At 39.0% G+C, this 19154-nt stretch overlaps 1 protein-coding gene across 1 annotated transcript; it reads left to right on the forward strand.

The window, feature by feature from the left end:
• Window positions 1-6436: 6436 nt before the first annotated feature.
• Window positions 6437-12586, forward strand: LOC128266031 (EF-hand domain-containing family member C2-like). Its single transcript, XM_053002302.1, is given in 5 exon segments — window positions 6437-6664; window positions 6719-7260; window positions 7753-7922; window positions 7925-8025; window positions 10699-12586. Coding segments are annotated over 5 exon segments (2391 nt in total). The 5' UTR covers window positions 6437-6613; the 3' UTR covers window positions 12226-12586.
• Window positions 12587-19154: the final 6568 nt, after the last annotated feature.

The following is a 19154-nucleotide window of genomic DNA, read 5'->3' on the forward strand; positions in this document are numbered from 1 at the left end:
TGTAGAAGTAGTTAGCCGCTCGTTCGTGGCAATATTTGCGGTGTATAGGAGAAATAGAGTTAGACCACTAACCATACAACATATAGAATGGTCATTTCATACAAGGCATTTGGACACAATAAAACGGATCGCGGGAGGTCCCCCGTGCTCACAGCAGCAGGTCCATGCACTTCGTGTGCGTTCGGGTTTTTGCTCTCTCATTCTTATTCTCATTTTTATGCTCGCGCACTCATTGCACGAGTTCAGTCGTTCAGTCGCAGAGAGGCGCTTTTTGAAGAAGGCTGCCCTGAGCTTGAATTCGTCTTTGTATGTATGCGTGATCACGCATTCTCATACACGGGAGCATGTGTGCGTTTATTTCATTTCGGCGCATCAAGAATATTTTGTCTTTTGCCACTTTTCAAACTTGGTACCCTAAGAATATGGGCGTATTTACTGTTGGGTTATGATATAATTATGAATATTATATGTTATTATATATTTATTTAATATTTCAGCATACATTTTATTTTTGTTTACATATTCAAATCAGTGGTAGCAGTAAAATGTTTTACATATATGTATGTATTCGATTTTATAGAAATCAGTCCACTGAGAAGGGAACAGGGCATATCGCAGTCGTGTCACTTGAAACACCGACTACTCTTCAGTGGTTGAGAAAACTTCAAACTAAATCAGCTCTTGTCGATGTTTTGCGAGCGGTTGGTGCCTGCATACCCTACCGACCATTGCTTTTAAGGGAAGCGGGCTTTTAGGACACTTGTTTTAAATGTTATTTTTAGTGATCTTTGGTTGATTTATTTTTTAATCCGTTTTTTTTGTGTCCAAATGCTTTGTATGAAATGACCAGTCTATATGTTGTATGGTTAGTGGTTAGACCAAGGGCGCTACCTTGAGGAAATCCAGCCTCTATCGTGTAATCGTCGGATGTTGTAGAGTTGCATTTCACGGCGAAGGCTCTGTTGTGAAGGTACGATTCAAGTATCCTGTGAGTGTTTTCCGGCAGTAACATTCTGATTTTATGCATAAGGCCATCGAGCCAGACTCGATCGAAAGCCTGCGCAAATCTAGGAATACCATCGCACTGCAGTATTGCCAAAGCTCGAATGCAGTTCGTATTTCTGTTGATAATCTGTTGACTTGCTCTATTGTTTAATGGCTTTCTCGAAAGCCAAATTGATGTGCCGGAATAACGTTGTGCTCTTTCAAATATGGGATTACGCGCATCAAAAGGCATTTTTCGAACAGTTTTGACAGACACGAGAGTAAACTTATCGGTCTGTATGAAGCTGGTATTGTGTGATTTTTTTTCCATTTAGTATCTTAGGAGTTATTAGATCACCGCCAGGGGCCTTTTTTGTTTTTAATTGCTCGCTGATGACTTTTGCTGAAACAGAATTGGCGCCGTCTTAGTTCCAATTTGAATTGACGGCGACGTTAGTGTGAATGAATTATTTGCAGGGTTTGGCTGAAAAACATTTCGAAGGTGTAAAGCAAATGTACAAGCTGTGTCTTTGTCGCTTCTGGCCCAGCTGCCTGAAGAGTCTCTTATGGGAATTACTGTTTCGGCCGGCGCACTTAGATTTGGTTGGGCCCTCCACAAGAGATGCTTGGTGCTGGTGGGTGAAAGTTTCTCAATGTACTGGCGTTGTGCTTTTTCTTCTTCGTGCCTTAAGGCTATGTTTTGAGGATGGCGATCTGCTGGTTTGCCAAGCACGCCTCAAACGTCTTTTCTCCAAAACAAGCTGTTCGATTTCAAGGTTAGTTTTGTGTTGGTGTGTGTGCCCATCCCTCCCTTGTGGTGTAGAGACTTTGGCGGCAGCGACGAATACAGACTCCAGTGCATCGGCATAGCACTCGATGTCCTCCTTGATGTAATTAATTAATTAAATAATTCCAGGCTTTGAAGAAAAGTTATTAGCACTGGTGAGTGATCCGATGATAGATCGAAAAGCGATTTTGCAGATATTAGATTGCGAGGAATATTTTTTGTCACAGCAAAATCAATTAAATCAGTATGGTGAAACGTAGTCCAGTTTGTTGCATGTTTTGATGAGTGCATTATATAGTTGCCTTTCTTTGGGGGTCACAAGGCGTTGCTTGGCGTTGTAATCACCTGCTGCTATGAATCGCTCTCCAAGTGAATTGTAGAAGTCCATGAATTGGTTTTCGGAGACTGTAAAGCGGGGTGGGCAGTAAACAGCGGCAATGGCGAGGCTGCAGTTGCCCAATTGTAATTTTATCGATGTAGCTTGCAGATAATTTTTTGCAAACCGTTGGTAAAAGTGGTGTTTGATGCGGTCTCTTATTAGGATGCCGGTTCCGCTATGTGCTTTACCATCTGGATGATCGGTGCCGTAGAACGTGTATCCTCGTATTTGAAAGTTTTGTTTGCTGGTGAGATGCGTTTCAGCAACATAACGTCGATGTGATTTTCGTTCAGAAATTGAGTTATTTCAGGGATATGCCGTGGAACACCGTTGGCGTTCCACAGAGTTATTCGAAGGCTAGGTAAAATTTATTTGGACTGCTGAGCTGCAAGCATTTGTTACAAGATATTTTGGTTTTGCATTAGAGTTTGCATGGTGGTTTTCATGAAGGACATAAATTCCATCATATTTTGTTGCAAAGTTGTCATCATAGTTTCCATGTTACTTTGTGGCCTGCTGAACGTTATCCATTTTCGGCTCTATGTGAGCTGTGCCTGATCTTATTGAAGGCCCAAATGATGACCTGGCTGCTTTTGCGAAGAAAACTTCCGGTGTCGTTTGTGATTTCATGTAAATGTTCTGGCGTGCCGTTGTCGTTCGTTGCATACGACTTTTCATCTCCTTTTAGACTGGACTTTTTTGCGCAAAAACCGTTTTCTTTTAAAGCCTCTATAATTTCGGAGGGGGGTCACATCGGGTTCTATTCCCTTGAGCACAACTTGTAACTTTGCAACTTTTTGACATCGTTTAGTATTTCGACACTGCTCGGAAATCATCTTCTGTTTTGGTTTGAAGTTTGGTTTCGCTTATATTTTCTTTCATAAGCGGAATAACATGAAAGTTATCTTTTCCGACAAGCTCAACTATTTTGTTGACTAGGACGTTGAAGATCTCCATAACAAAAATATGTGGGGCTTAAGTTTCTTTGGGGTAATTCTTCAGACTCTGTTTCAGGCTCTGCCAGAATGGAAATTCAATTTTTATTTAATGGCCCGAGATGTTCAGGGCCTTTGTTGGTACGGTTTATTTTGGGCATATTGCCGTCAGATTTTTTTAATGTAGCGATCCATGCCTGTCTGCATGGCCGAACCCGCTTGCGGAATTGACATTTCACCTACCGTAGCTTCGTTTTTTGCCGTTTGACCCGATTTTTGCACTTGGTTGTGTTGTTGCTTTACCCGCTGAAGAAGAAGAGAGTGGAGTCGTTATTGCATTTGTAGTTGACGTAGTAGTTGATGTTGTTGTTGCACTAGGTGGCAGAAGCTCGTTTGGAGTTTTGCATTGCTCAGTCCATGGCGGTGAAAAGTTGGCGGGAGAGCAAGAACTAACTCTCTGGTTTTCGGCGGTCAGTAAACTTGCACTTTCTTGCACTTTCGGTTCTAGAGTATTACTCGTGAAAAGAAATAAGCATTGTTACGGGCCAAGGAGAGACGACGTTTGTCTTGCTCTCTCTGGAGTTTGATGATCACATTTCATTTGATGATCACATAACCTTCGTCTTACGACGGTGTCATCACAGCAATAGAGACTTTATCAGAAGAAAATTTGACATTAACGTTTGATAAAAATAGGTTGCTAGATCAGGAAATTAAAATTAAAAATGACCATAGTGTCACAGATCATGAACAAAAAATAATAAAAACAATGCTAAACTGCTAAAACCGCAACATCTCAAGGCATTGCATTCATGGTGAAAGAAGTGGAAGACCAACCGGGGATATATATTTGTGGATTTATCCTCGATTCCGGTGCAAGCGATCACCTAATACGCCGATACTATGGAGTTGGTGCCGCCATTGAAGATCGCTGTGGCTAAGCAAGGCGAATATATTTTCGCATCTAAGCGTGGCATCGTGCGTCTGCGCAATGACTGGAGGACGTGCTGTATTCCGAGCAGGCTGCTGAAAACTTGATGTCGGTAAAGCGCATACAAGAAGCAGGAATGTCTATCAAATTTGACAAGAACGGTGTAACCATTTTTAAAAATGGATTGACGGTAATTGAAGGTAATTGAGGTATGTTAAACAATATACCTTATGTTAAGTTTCAGGCATATACCATAGATGGCTTGGCCATATATTCAAAGGCAAAGTGTTAGAAATAAAAGAAAAAATACATATTTTAAGTAGGTATGATAGTAAAAATAATTCCGAGTTATGGAAGTGTTAAAAAAGGGTTTTAAGGTATTGAAAGGGCACTGTTGATATGATACTAATTTTAAATTAATTGGTTATTAAGATTCTGATTGGGGATACCACATGGTATTTATTAAAAATGTTTTATTTAAACCTAATTTGCTGGAACACTAAGAGACAGAACTCAGTAGCAGCCTCATCAACTGCAGCTGAGTACATGTCGTTATTTGAAGCTGTGAGAGAAGCGTTGTGGCTGAAATCTCTCCCTAAAAATGTTTATATAAACCTTGAAACTCCAATTAAAATCTACGAAGACAACCAAGGCTGTATCAGTATGTTGATATAAAATATCATTTTGTCAGAGAGCAAGTTGAAAGTAATACAATTTATCTTGAGTATTTTTGCACAGAAAACTTGCTGATATCTTTACCTGATGCTAAATTTTTGGAGTTTCGAACTGAATTGAGATTACTGCACGATGACTGATCTACAGATTGCTGATGTTTTTTTTAATTAAATATTTTCGTTAGTTTGTAAAACACAAGTTACTAAAATTTAATTCTTTTTGAGACTGATCTGATAGGGTTTTTCTGGGTTTTCCCCGTATCCTTGCAGCGAATGCTGGATCAGATAATTATTCCCAGAATGCACACCGCACAAGTATATACAAATTACGAAACAATACTATATGATAAAATTATAAATTATAAATTTAATATTTGAGGGGGCGTGTTGGAATACCCCTATTCCTTATACAAAAATATCTTTTCTTGTTCTTATGCCATATTCCAAATACAATATGAATGGAAGTATTTTAAGGTATTAATAAAAAACATATTCTAAGGCCACACTGGCTGGCTCTTTCTCATTGAGTGCAAATTTCTGCAAGTAAACTACATGCGATGGTGTTGCGGTATAAAATATAAATCTGAAAACTTAAAGCCAATCCTGTGTTTTTAATCTATAAAAAGAACATAAACTACAACAGGAAGATTAAACTTGTTAATTTTTTAGCCAACCCGACACGAATAATTTGCTTGTGTATGTTTGTTGGTAATTGTTCTAGTTTTCACAGAAAAAATTGGTAAACAAATCGTGAACTCTACTGCGATTACGGCGGGGTCACCATGAAAATTTAATAGTAGCTTGTATTAACGAACGCGAAACTTGTGTGACTGCAGTAGGATTCGGATAATTTATTTGCGATAATTAGTTGTGTAAAGTTAGCGAAAATGCTACGACGAAAGGCAGTGGTTTCGATAGAGTTCAATTTATCAATTAATTTAAAGTACCAATAAATTCTCTTAGAACCTAACTTATGCTAAGGTGGCGAGAGACGGGGCGAATTCGCAAGAGCGAACGTACGAAAGCCTTATTGGCTCCCGCTCTCACCCTACAACTAGAGATTTAAATTTAAATAAACGCGCCATATAAACGCGGGAGGGTGTTGTTTCCGAGAATCCAACCCTCCGGCGATCTGACCCGGCACCCAGCGTGCGTATTCCATAAACAATTTCCAGAATGAATTAAAACAAATGTATAAACGTTCGCATTATACCAGTTGCAAATTTAAAAATTTTACATATATTTATTTATAAGACAAAATGTTTGTAATTGGGTAAGCAAGCATCAGAAAAAAAATCTCAGTTATTTATAAAAAAATTGTTTCAGCCAAAATCATATTCCAAACAAAACATTAGCTGTTACCATCTCGTTATAAAAACACATTTAGTTATAATAATTTCCCTACGGAAGAAATATATAAAGATTCGTAAGCCTTCAATTCAAAAAAAAATTCTTCGAAAATGGTTCTATTTTTTAGAAACCTTGCTAAAAATTTAAAAAGAAAAACGCTTTTTAAGTTTTTACTAAACTGATTTTATTGAGTTTTATTAAGGGTTTAGATTTATTTTTGACTTTAGTTATTTAAATAGTACTAGTGTGCAAAAATTAAAAATATTTATGATGCTCCTAGTATCTATTTCGGTAATTATGGTTGATCTCGTGCTTTAATATAACATGTTAAAAATGTAAAATTATGAGGGTTTAAAAATTTTTGATTTCCAAGAAATTTTATTTTTGTAATGGTTATTGTTCCAAGAAATTTGTATCCAATGATTTCAGGAAACAAACTCAGTAGGCTTGGTAACTAATAGATTTCACACATTATTTATTAGTGCTCAGTATTTCATTTAAAGTGTACACAAAGCTGTAAAATATTCCTGACGAAAACAGGTTTGGCTAGCGGTTTATTTAAACAAAGACACAATGCTGCGTATTCCCGGAATGCCCCTTCTGCCGGGTACACTGTTCCGCGATGTGAGTACTTTATATTTAAGAAGGCATGTGTAAATGTGGAATGGCGGCATTTAGGTCTCCAAGGGTCATTATCCCAAGCCGCAATCGCTGTCCAACGTCCAAGGACTCAGCATGCTGAGTGATCGACAGCAGCCGCCTCCAACGGAATCGGGCAGCGTTACGGGCAGCTGTCCGCCGGTGGCGGCCTCCTCCATATACCCACCTCGATCGGGTCCACGGATGCCTCCGTGGCTGGCGTACGACAAAAAGGTGCTGTGTTTCAATGCCTACTTCAAGCAGACTCTGCAGGAGTTTTACCATGCACCATACCTGGTTCGCAAGGTCAAGATATACTTCTACCTCGAGGATGGCACCCTGGAGATCTACGAGCCGCGAGTGGATAACTCTGGCATTGTCCAAGGATGTGTGGTTCATCGCCAGCGCGTTCAGAAGGCGCCCTCTTGTGACAACGAGTTCATGTCACTCATTGATCTAAACGTTGATCAGACAGTTAAAATATTCGACCGTCAGTATCATATCACTAGCTGCGATCACTTCACTCGCGATTTTCTCAACAAACGCGGCATAACCGTTCCCGATCCAGTAAAATCACCATGGTAAGAAAGTTATTTTAAGGTGTTACGTGGGTCTTACGACTCGAAATGAAGCATTTAATATTTATTTTTTTAACACACAATATTTTTGTTTAATTATTTGTTATTATTTATTATTTTTAATGTTTATTAATACTTATTGTTCCTTGGCGTATTTGAAGTTCAAATAATTATTTAAAAGTGAAAACTACATTTTTTTTTGTTTTTTTTTTTTTTTAATTTTTTAAGCTGCATGTTTTTTTGTACCTTTTAATAGGAATTTTGTTTAATCGGTAGATCCTGTCAAATAAAACAGTATCAAGAAAGACGAGAGGGTTCATAGGTGTATATTTGCAATACTGTACATCCGAATGATCCGAATGAAATTTTGGGCGTACGTTAAAGACATTTAAAATTAGTTTAAAAATAAAAAAAAAGTTTTTATACATTGAAGCGTAGCTACCCCATAATAATTGTCTATACATATAACACTAACAAATGTAACATATTTTACAGCGATCCTACCGAGACGCTAAGAAAGCATGAGCAACAACCACGAGGCGGTCAATCAGGCCCGAAGAACCATCCCTTTGCCCAATTTCTAAAATTCGATCGACAAATACTTAAATTTCAGGCATACTGGGATGATCGAACTGAATTTGGCGACGTACGAAAGTTTGAAGTTTGTTATATCTAGCCGACGATACCATAGAAATCAAGGAACAGCACATTCGAAATTCGGGTCGCGACGGGCCGACAGTTTTTCTTAAACGTGGACGCTTGGCACGAGTGAGTAATAATTAGTCTGATTTATTTTAAAATCGGAATCGGAAATTATTTGTCAGTTGATACTCAAACATGTTTTATAGTTATGAATTTGTGGTTCATTTATTTTTACATAGAGAAGAGGTCTTGTTTGTTTGAACGGTTTAACCTATTGATTTTTTTTTTTAACATATTCCCACCTTGGCAAAGTTTTGATTTATTTTATCCATCAGAAAAAGTGTTTCTAAAGTAAAAGTCGGCAACTAAAAGTGGGAAACTATCGATGGTGGCCCCATTCGAATTTTTCTCCGTTTTGGGAGCGAAAATTCGATACTATCGATAGTATCGTTTTTTGTACGGTTCTTTATAAAAATTAAAATTATAAGCAATCTCGAATGTACATTTCATATATGATATATTTTTTTTGCAAAAGTACTTAAAACTACAACCACCACCACCTCCAATTTAAGTTAATCTAGAATGTTTTTTTTAAGGAAAATTTAATATAAAAACCTGCAAGTAACCATGAGGAACGCAAATTGCATTTCCCGGCACAAACTTAATATAATAACACAGTTCCTGTATGTAAATCATATCGAAATTATAATAAGAGCCAAAGCGCAGAGGCGACTGCGACGTGCTTGGCAAACCAACAGATCGCCATCCTCAAAACAACGTCTCAAGGAAGCCAAACGAACACTAAACTGAGCCCTGAAGAAAGACTTTGAAAACGCACAACTACGGTACATCGGAAAACTTTCGCCAACCAATACAAAATATCCTCTGTGGAGAGCTCACCCAAACCTGAGCTCTCCAATCGAAAATAATACGTCTCGGCTTCTATCCTAGAAAATGGAAAAAATCTGCTATCATAAAGATACCGAAACCCGGAAAAGACCACATATTTCCATCGTCCTACAAACCAATTAGTTTATTATCGTGTCTGTTTAACACGCACGTTCCATATCTGGAAGCACACAATGTCATCCCGGCACATTAATTTGGCTTCCGTCAAAGCCATAGACCAATCAAACTAATTAACAGATTAACATCCGAAATTCGCGCATCGGGAATACTGCAAAGCAATATTCCTCGATGTATCTCAAGCTTTCGATCGAGGGCTGGCGCGATGGTCTTATGTATAGAATCAAAACAAACTTGCCTGTCGTATCTGTACAACAGAGTCATCGCAGTAAGGTGCAACACAACAACATCGTCCTATTACAGCGTTCGTCCTATATACAGCGGATATTCCTACGAATGGGCAGCCAACAACATCTACGTTCGCTGACGACACTACAATCTTAAGTCGCTCTAGGTGCTCAAACCGAGAAACAACACAACTAGCCAATCATTTCATCGTAGGGATTGCTATCTGTCTGGCGTATAAAAATAACATGAACAATAATGCAAACACATTATGTTTACTATGAACAGGAAAACATGCCCTCATTGAAGATTCCCCAAGTCAACGAAGTAAAGTATCTCGGCGTTCACCTAGACAGACGACTAACCTGGAGAAGACACATTGAATGCAAGAAACTACATTTAAACTAAAAGCCTGCAGCTTCCACTGGATCTTAAACGCTCGATCGCCCCTGCGTCTGGAATACAAGGTCCAGCTATGGGGAACGCGAGGAGCAGCAGTAATTTAAACATCATACAGCGCGCACAAAATTAAAAAGTCCTGACAACTATCACTGGGGCACAATGGTGTTTTCGCAACCAAAACATCCACAGGGACCTCGGCATTACTGCAGTAAAAGATAAAATAAACGAACAAAACTCTGTGCACCCAAATCAGCAACGGCCTCCCAACCCAGCAATAATTCTCAGGGCCCCATAACTCAGTTATACGACTGTTAGCTAGGTTATTACCATAAGATTTGCTATACCTATTGTTAGTATCCGAAAGGAAAAGATTCAATAAATAAATAGCAAAGCAATTAAAAAAAGGGATGTAAAAAAATGCCCAGCAACACCTTTGATAGCGACAAAAAACTACAGATGGTGGCTCAGATATGTAAAAATTCGATACCTCAATAGTGACATCGATAGTTTCCCAGGTGTAGCAAAACGTGTAAATATACGCCATTAAAGCAAAAAAAATTTGGAGGTTATAAGACTTTACAGAGGAACATTAGGTTTTTGAAATTCCCAAATTTTCAAATTAATCAAATTAGAACTTTAAAAATTGCATCCTTAATATCCTTTAACTTTGATTTTCACAAAACTACAAAAGTACACATTTTTTAGATGGCATTCATTAAAGAATTTAAAGTTTTAAAAATAAAAAATGGGAGAAGACAATAAATTCATTTAAATATTTTGAAATTAATAAATTAATTTAAACAATTTCGAGTGCATTTTTCACCAGTCATAATGTCCGTCGAATGAGCGCTGTTGGATACTAGATACTTTTACCTAGGTATAATTGTTGTACACCTTAAATGTGAGCTTACCTAGGTAAAGATATTTTATCTTAATTGACAGAGCGTATACACAATATCATAATTCATCTATAACAATATGTGTACTTATTTTCTCAAATACCTTACCTGTATTCAAAAAACACGTCCTTTTTTTTATAACACTGTGAATGAGTGACTTATTTGTGAGTCTTGTTTCCAAGAATTGTTTTCTAATGCATACACATGATAAATACATATAACTAATTTTCATGGTTTTGGGTTGCAGGAGTTCGAAGGACTACAGTTGCCGGGTCAGACGACGCCGATGACTCTTCTAAATGTTCTGGGCACAAACATGCGCAACGTGCGCTACTGCGTGGATCCCCTGAACACGGGCAACAAGGAGATCCATTATTATGGCGAACGAGATCTGCAGATTGGAAGCGTGATAAATGTATTCGGTCGGGCGGTGATAATCACTGAACTGGACCCCTTCACGCAGCAGTTCTACCGAGGGAAGTACGGGATCCAGGAGTTCACGCCACTGCCGATTCCCACGCGAAAGGACGATTGTGCGGATCACCGGAAGGGTGAACGCATCCTGCCGCCATTCAATGGCTGGGGCAGCTACGAGGATTCGGTGGGCAATTGCATATCCGTGGAGCCCAAGCCGCCCAGATCGGACTTCAGGAAGTTCATCAAATACGATCGCTTTGTATTGCGTTTCGGTGCCAAGATGCTGTCGACCATAAAAGCGAATTGCGAGCGGATATTCGTCATTAGCTATTATTTGTGCGACGATACGTTGCAGATCCAGGAGATAGCAGTGCGAAATTCCGGCTTCCTGGGAGGTGAATTCATGAAACGCACCCGACTGCAGTTGCCGGGTCAGGAGAGATTCTCGTGCAAGCAACCGCAGTACTACATGTCGTGGAACTTCTTTATCGGCTCGACTATGTCGCTGAAGGACTTCATATTTCACATAGTCTCGGCCGACGAATACACCCTGCTGTACATGGAGCGCCATCCGGAACAGTTTGGCCAGGCAAACGTTGGGGCGATCATGGAAAAGGTTCGCTGTGCCCTCAAGAATCACATGGCCGAGTTTGTGGGCGCCTGTATGCCGGACTGTCACGATTTGGAGTACAATCGGGATGTGTTCGTGACCTTTGAGAGCTTCAAGGGAGCGCTGATCGGCGTAATTGGCAACCTGATCAGCGACCACGAAATCATTACCCTATGTCGGCACTTTTCGGCGGAGAAGAGTGCCCCCCCTGCGTGCGATAGGGCCGCTGTGAGGGCCGCAGCCCATCTGGAGCTGAATCGAGCCCTTTGGAATGCCCGCGACGAGCTGATGGAGCACTTCCACCACATCAATCCCACCAACCAGCCGTTCATGCCCGAACATAAGGTGCGATCGGCCCTGCGAGGCTTTCGCCTGCCCTTCTCCCTCGAGCTCATCGACCACATCCTCGCGATCCTGAATCGCAACGAGTGCGATGACATTGAGGTCTGCGACCTGATGAACTTCATAGACGTGTCCTGCGGGAAGGGCTGCAACATGCCGCCCGCGAGCCATGCCTTCGAGCTGTGTCCCAAAATTCCGTTCCTGAACATGGGCCGCATGGTAAGCTTAAGCTGTTTCCTGCGCGACCTTAAACTGCCCCTCAACTTGTCATCGGCGGCCGAGAAGAAGAACGATACCATTGAGGAGGATAAGAAAATGCCTACATCGGTGGCTGCCGAGCCGGAGATCCATAGGCATGAGAACCCACAGTACGACGCTGAGATGGCCGCCAGGTCACATGGTTAAAAGCTTTAAATTATCGGGTTTTATTGAGTTAGCTTGGAGTGTTCCCCTGGCCGTTCCAAATCTTCTGGTTGTAATTTATTCTTTCAGGCTACAAAATATATCTAAGAGATCTGGGCTTGAGACATATATGTGGGCCTGATTCATTTGAGCCAGGTAAAATTTTAAAATTTTTGGTTTGGATTTGTTGTTTGTTCAATTTATGCAAGACAAGATAAAATTAGAAACGAAATAAAAAAATTACAATACTCATATATTACGCCAATAAATGTTTATATTTCTGAGCCCATATAAAATGTTCCTCGTTTACTTCGCAGTTTTGAAGTAAACTGTTTAAGCCAGTTAAAAAATCCTCTCTTTCTGGAAGATCCTTTAAAGCGCGAATTTCGTTCGTTTTTTATTTGATCAAAATCATTCAATGTGCTTAATCCATTTTCGCTAGAGTGTCGAAGCTGGGAAATATTCCTTCAATTCCGATTAATTTCTTAAGAGAAATTATGTTAATTTTGTTTTAAGAACGAGACAGTTCTGATGGTGAGTCGTATTAATAGTCATTTTCTTATCTTCGGCAGACACTTACATGGTGCTCAGCATCTTCTTAAAGAAGACACGGCTAAAACAAATACTTTTTGCGGATGCTTCGGAAATAACGTTTATCATACATGAAACCTTTAGGAAATTAAAAGGGAATATATTTTATCAATGCCCTTAAAATCGTTTGCATAGAAGTTAAGCTTTCAAACATTTGAAAAAGCAAATAAAAAAAGGTATTTACTTTATTATACTTGTTCACGCCTACCTCTTTATGTAGAGTAAATATTATGATCCACATAGAAAACATTACATCATAGGCTTTCTTGTAATGTGTAACCGAACCGAAATAATATAGTCTCACACAGACCTTTGTGAAGAAGGCAAAATTGCCTCCGTTGTTTTAATTTTCGAGCCTTGCCATTCGCACAAAGGCAGAGGCGGGGCAACAACAACAACTACACTGACATTTGCAGAAAATAAGCAATTGGCTGCGAGGGACCACAAGGGATTTAGTAGCAGCAACAATTCAACCGGATCAATTGGAAAATTTTCTCAGCTGGAACTTCTTCGGCATCGATTTATTACGTCACCAGTACAATAATACAAGCAAAAAGAAAAGATTATGGTAAATCTGGTCATTTAGCTGAGATTTACTTAACCTTTTTCGTAAAAGTTTCTCAGAAAACGCGAGTTCGCTGCACTTCAGTTTTACGTTCAAAAGATTCATTCGCATTTTTCATAATTTAGTCTGATCCTTGATCGCTTTGCAAACGACCAAAACCACCTGTAGAAAACCGGCTAGCTGCACTTAGGCGGAAAAGGACTCTGATACAACGAAAAATGCAACGAACATCGGATCGAGCGTATACTGCGTCGGCAGAGTGTCACTTCACAATTCAACAGCAAATCTAGGAGCTAGATTTAGAATAAGATTCTCGCGATCAGTTTGATGCTGAGTTTATAGCAACAAAATCTAAGCTTTTAAATCGTCTGACTGGTAACTGGAATTTGATTAATTCCACCTGCTTAGGAGCTAATTTTTATTGTTCGCGCCAAGGTGGGGCTACTGTCAATATTATTTGTTAACAGTCGAGAGAAGTTATGTCTAGTTGAACTCTCAACTTGCGGTTTAAGTAGAGTTAGTTAGTTACAATTACGAAGGCTACAGGTGAAGTTGATCATTGTTATATGTCGTTGTACAAATAAAAGTGGAATTTTGGTTCTACGGCCGGATCGATCTGCGATAATTTAAGATAAGTACGATTTTACCATTTACAACCGATCGTTATTTTGCGACTCCACGGTTTTTTCTTTTCTATTTTTATGTACATACGTACATTTCCATTTTCCATTTTTATTTTTATGTGCATGTGTAACTACAGACATACTTAAATTTCCAAATCTATATTTACATACGTACATAATTTTACATATCTAAACTTCTATATCCTAAAAATATGTGTATGTGAGAAATACAAAGTCATAACAAAGAGGCTCTACGCACAAAACCATTTCCGGGCCTTACGAAGCAGAAAATTAAATTTAATACCGAAACACCCAGCTCCACTTGCGTTTTATTTGTAAATTTATTCTGTTTACAATCAATGCATGAAATTTATAAAATTTTCCGGGAACTTCCAAACAAAAAATATACAAAGCTTGAGAAACCAATTCCACTTGGGAACATTGGAAATATTCAACAGGTATTTATTGTTACATTTCATTCATTCAGTCACATATATGGCATATATTAATATTATTGAATATTATTTTTAAACATCAGTGCGCCATTCCATACACAAAAAATAATAGTAAATAACTTAAGCAAGTAACCTGAGGGCAAAAAAAACATAATAAAATAATAATAAACGAAAATAAATATACACCTTGAAAATTGTTTTTGCTTGTTCCAACTAACATTATTTATTAATTTTTCCTCATCGAGCTACTAATTAGTCATTGGCAAATCCCACTGCAGCGTGACTGTTCGGGATTAATAAAATTCAAATTTTTTTGTATGTACTTCTTAATTGTTTTGTTCCAACAATTCCATTTTTTATTATTGCTTATTTACCTATTCATATAAGCATCAATATCAACACGAGTATATTGATTTTAATAGACATTTGTTTCTATAAATGCGGCGGAGAGGGACTCGCTCCGCGGGTAAGCTAGAGCGACCACGATCAGCATCCCCTCGCGTGTCTCAGGGTAAGCAAGAACCCAAAGCTTTGATTTCCAACGCAAAAAGCTACAGTTCCTTAAACTCTCCCGTAGTTCCACAGATAAAAGTCATACGATCCAGCGTAAAAATGGCCCAACTAGTCGCATTGTCAGACAAATTTGAATAAACGTTTTAGGGGCTTTAGATCCTACGGTCCACATGTGCCAAGTTCTCCGCGACCAAATCAAGGCATTATGGGACAGGGTAGAGAACGAACAAGACGTGTGTTCAGACGATATTCTTGCGGAATGCGGGGAGGTACATACAATGTTATGCTATGCACTGCTATGAAGTTTACGAATCCTGTACCGCGAAACTCAGTGAACAAATTGAGCTAGTGAAAACTCAAACGGCCAACGCCAGTTTCAACACCCTGCTTAATCCGTTTTTGTCAGGTTGCGTCCCTAGTGGCGGCTTGGAGAAAATTGCTCTCGCAATAGGAAACGGATCCCTTTACCCTCTAAGTTGGTATATTCTCCACCTCCAAATACTTAGTTAGAAGACCCTGTCATTCGTTTCGGTTATCTGGGTGAAAGCTGCTGTTGCCGACTAACGCCATGCGATACTGAGGTTTTCGAAAAAGACTATTTGAAGTGGCTAAAATTTAGGAAAAAGCTTTTCCATCTCAACGCTAAAACTAGCGGCGAGGCTAAGGCAAGTCCCCTCTTTCAAATGAGGGTTTGGATTCAGCATGGGAAGCGCTTCGACACCGTTTCAAAAATAAGAGACTGCTAGAAAAAGCCAACTCAAACTCAGTTTTAATCCATTAATCCATTTTCGCTAGAGTGTCGAAGCTGGGAAATATTCCTTCAATTCCGATTAATTTCTTAAGAGAAATTATGTTAATTTTGTTTTAAGAACGAGACAGTTCTGATGGTGAGTCGTATTAATAGTCATTTTCTTATCTTCGGCAGACACTTACATGGTGCTCAGCATCTTCTTAAAGAAGACACGGCTAAAACAAATACTTTTTGCGGATGCTTCGGAAATAACGTTTATCATACATGAAACCTTTAGGAAATTAAAAGGGAATATATTTTATCAATGCCCTTAAAATCGTTTGCATAGAAGTTAAGCTTTCAAACATTTGAAAAAGCAAATAAAAAAAGGTATTTACTTTATTATACTTGTTCACGCCTACCTCTTTATGTAGAGTAAATATTATGATCCACATAGAAAACATTACATCATAGGCTTTCTTGTAATGTGTAACCGAACCGAAATAATATAGTCTCACACAGAACTTTGTGAAGAAGGCAAAATTGCCTCCGTTGTTTTAATTTTCGAGCCTTGCCATTCGCACAAAGGCAGAGGCGGGGCAACAACAACAACTACACTGACATTTGCACAAGGACAAATGTCACTCAGGACAGGACAGGACTGCTGTCCAGAAAATAAGCAATTGGCTGCGAGGGACCACAAGGGATTTAGTAGCAGCAACAATTCAACCGGATCAATTGGAAAATTTTCTCAGCTGGAACTTCTTCGGCATCGATTTATTACGTCACCAGTACAATAATACAAGCAAAAAGAAAAGATTATGGTAAATCTGGTCATTTAGTTGAGATTTACTTAACCTTTTTCGTAAAAGTTTCTCAGAAAATGCGAGTTCGCTGCACTTCAGTTTTACGTTCAAAAGATTCATTCGCATTTTTCATAATTTAGTCTGATCCTTGATCGCTTTGCAAACGACCAAAACCACCTGTAGAAAACCGGCTAGCTGCACTTAGGCGGAAAAGGACTCTGATACAACGAAACATGCAACGAACATCGGATCGAGCGTATACTGCGTCGGCAGAGTGTCACTTCACAATTCAACAGCAAATCTAGGAGCTAGATTTAGAATAAGATTCTCGCGATCAGTTTGATGCTGAGTTTATAGCAACAAAATCTAAGCTTTTAAATCGTCTGACTGGTAACTGGAATTTGATTAATTCCACCTGCTTAGGAGCTAATTCCTATTGTTCGCGCCAAGGTGGGGATACTGTCAATATTATTTGTTAACAGTCGAGAGAAGTTATGTCTAGTTGAACTCTCAACTTGCGGTTTAAGTAGAGTTAGTTAGTTACAATTACGAAGGCTACAGGTGAAGTTGATCATTGTTATATGTCGTTGTACAAAAAAAGTGGAATTTTGGTTCTACGGCCGGATCGATCTGCGATAATTTAAGATAAGTACGATTTTACCATTTACAACCGATCGTTATTTTGCGACTCCACGGTTTTTTCTTTTCTATTTTTATGTACATACGTACATTTCCATTTTCCATTTTTATTTTTATGTGCATGTGTAACTACAGACATACTTAAATTTCCAAAGCTATATTTACATACGTACATAATTTTACATATCTAAACTTCTATATCCTAAATATATGTGTATGTGAGAAATACAAAGTCATAACAAAGAGGCTCTACGCACAAAACCATTTCCGGGCCTTACGAAGCAGAAAATTAAATTTAATACCGAAACACCCAGCTCCACTTGCGTTTTATTTGTAAATTTATTCTGTTTACAATCAATGCATGAAATTTATAAAATTTTCCGGGAACTTCCAAACAAAAAATATACAAAGCTTGAGAAACCAATTCCACTTGGGAACATTGGAAATATTCAACAGGTATTTATTGTTACATTTCATTCATTCAGTCACATATATGGCATATATTAATATTATTGAATATTATTTTTAAACATCAGTGCGCCATTCCATACACAAAAAATAATAGTAAATAACTTAAGCAAGTAACCTGAGGGCAAAAAAAACATAATAAAATAATAATATACGAAAATAAATAATACACCTTGAAAATTGTTTTTGCTTGTTCCAACTAACATTATTTATTAATTTTTCCTCATCGAGCTACTAAGTAGTCATTGGCAAATCCCACAGCAGCGTGACTGTTCGGGATTAATAAAATTCAAATTTTTTTGTATGTACTTCTTAATTGTTTTGTTCCAACAATTCCATTTTTTATTATTGCTTATTTACCTATTCATATAAGCATCAATATCAACACGAGTATATTGATTTTAATAGACATTTGTTTCTATAAATGCGGCGGAGAGGGACTCGCTCCGCGGGTAAGCTAGAGCGACCACGATCAGCGTCCCCTCGCGTGTCTCAGGGTAAGCAAGAACCCAAAGCATTGATTTCCAACGCAAAAAGCTACAGTTCCTTAAACTCTCCCGTAGTTCCACAGATAAAAGTCATACGATCCAGCGTAAAAATGGCCCAACTAGTCGCATTGTCAGACAAATTTGAATAAACGTTTTAGGGGCTTTAGATCCTACGGTCCACATGTGCCAAGTTCTCCGCGACCAAATCAAGGCATTATGGGACAGGGTAGAGAACGAACAAGACGTGTGTTCAGACGATATTCTTGCGGAATGCGGGGAGGTACATACAATGTTATGCTATGCACTGCTATGAAGTTTACGAATCCTGTACCGCGAAACTCAGTGAACAAATTGAGCTAGTGAAAACTCAAACGGCCAACGCCAGTTTCAACACCCTGCTTAATCCGTTTTTGTCAGGTTGCGTCCCTAGTGGCGGCTTGGAGAAAATTGCTCTCGCAATAGGAAACGGATCCCTTTACCCTCTAAGTTGGTATATTCTCCACCTCCAAATACTTAGTTAGAAGACCCTGTCATTCGTTTCGGTTATCTGGGTGAAAGCTGCTGTTGCCGACTAACGCCATGCGATACTGAGGTTTTCGAAAAAGACTATTTGAAGTGGCTAAAATTTAGGAAAAAGCTTTTCCATCTCAACGCTAAAACTAGCGGCGAGGCTAAGGCAAGTCCCCTCTTTCAAATGAGGGTTTGGATTCAGCATGGGAAGCGCTTCGACACCGTTTCAAAAATAAGAGACTGCTAGAAAAAGCCAACTCAAACTCAGTTTTAATTTGGGTTCCGTAAATCCCGTATCTGGTCAGACTCTGAAAGAACTTAGCGTTTCTTAGCGAACGATACCGAACGCTAGAGGCGATTGAGGATATGAAACCCAGCCACATCAATCAAACTAACGCTAAGAGTCAACCCGTTTCCAGGAAGCTCAACTCCTTCGAAGCCAAGGTGGTCACAAAAGCAAAGAATTGCGATCTGTGCTCAAAAGAGAGTCGTTCATAAAACCAGCAAACGGCAGCACATAAACGGTAGCGGCATAGTGTGTCGT

Source organism: Drosophila gunungcola, unplaced genomic scaffold (genome assembly GCF_025200985.1).
Source record: "Drosophila gunungcola strain Sukarami unplaced genomic scaffold, Dgunungcola_SK_2 000232F, whole genome shotgun sequence".
Lineage (NCBI taxonomy): Eukaryota > Metazoa > Arthropoda > Insecta > Diptera > Drosophilidae > Drosophila > Drosophila gunungcola.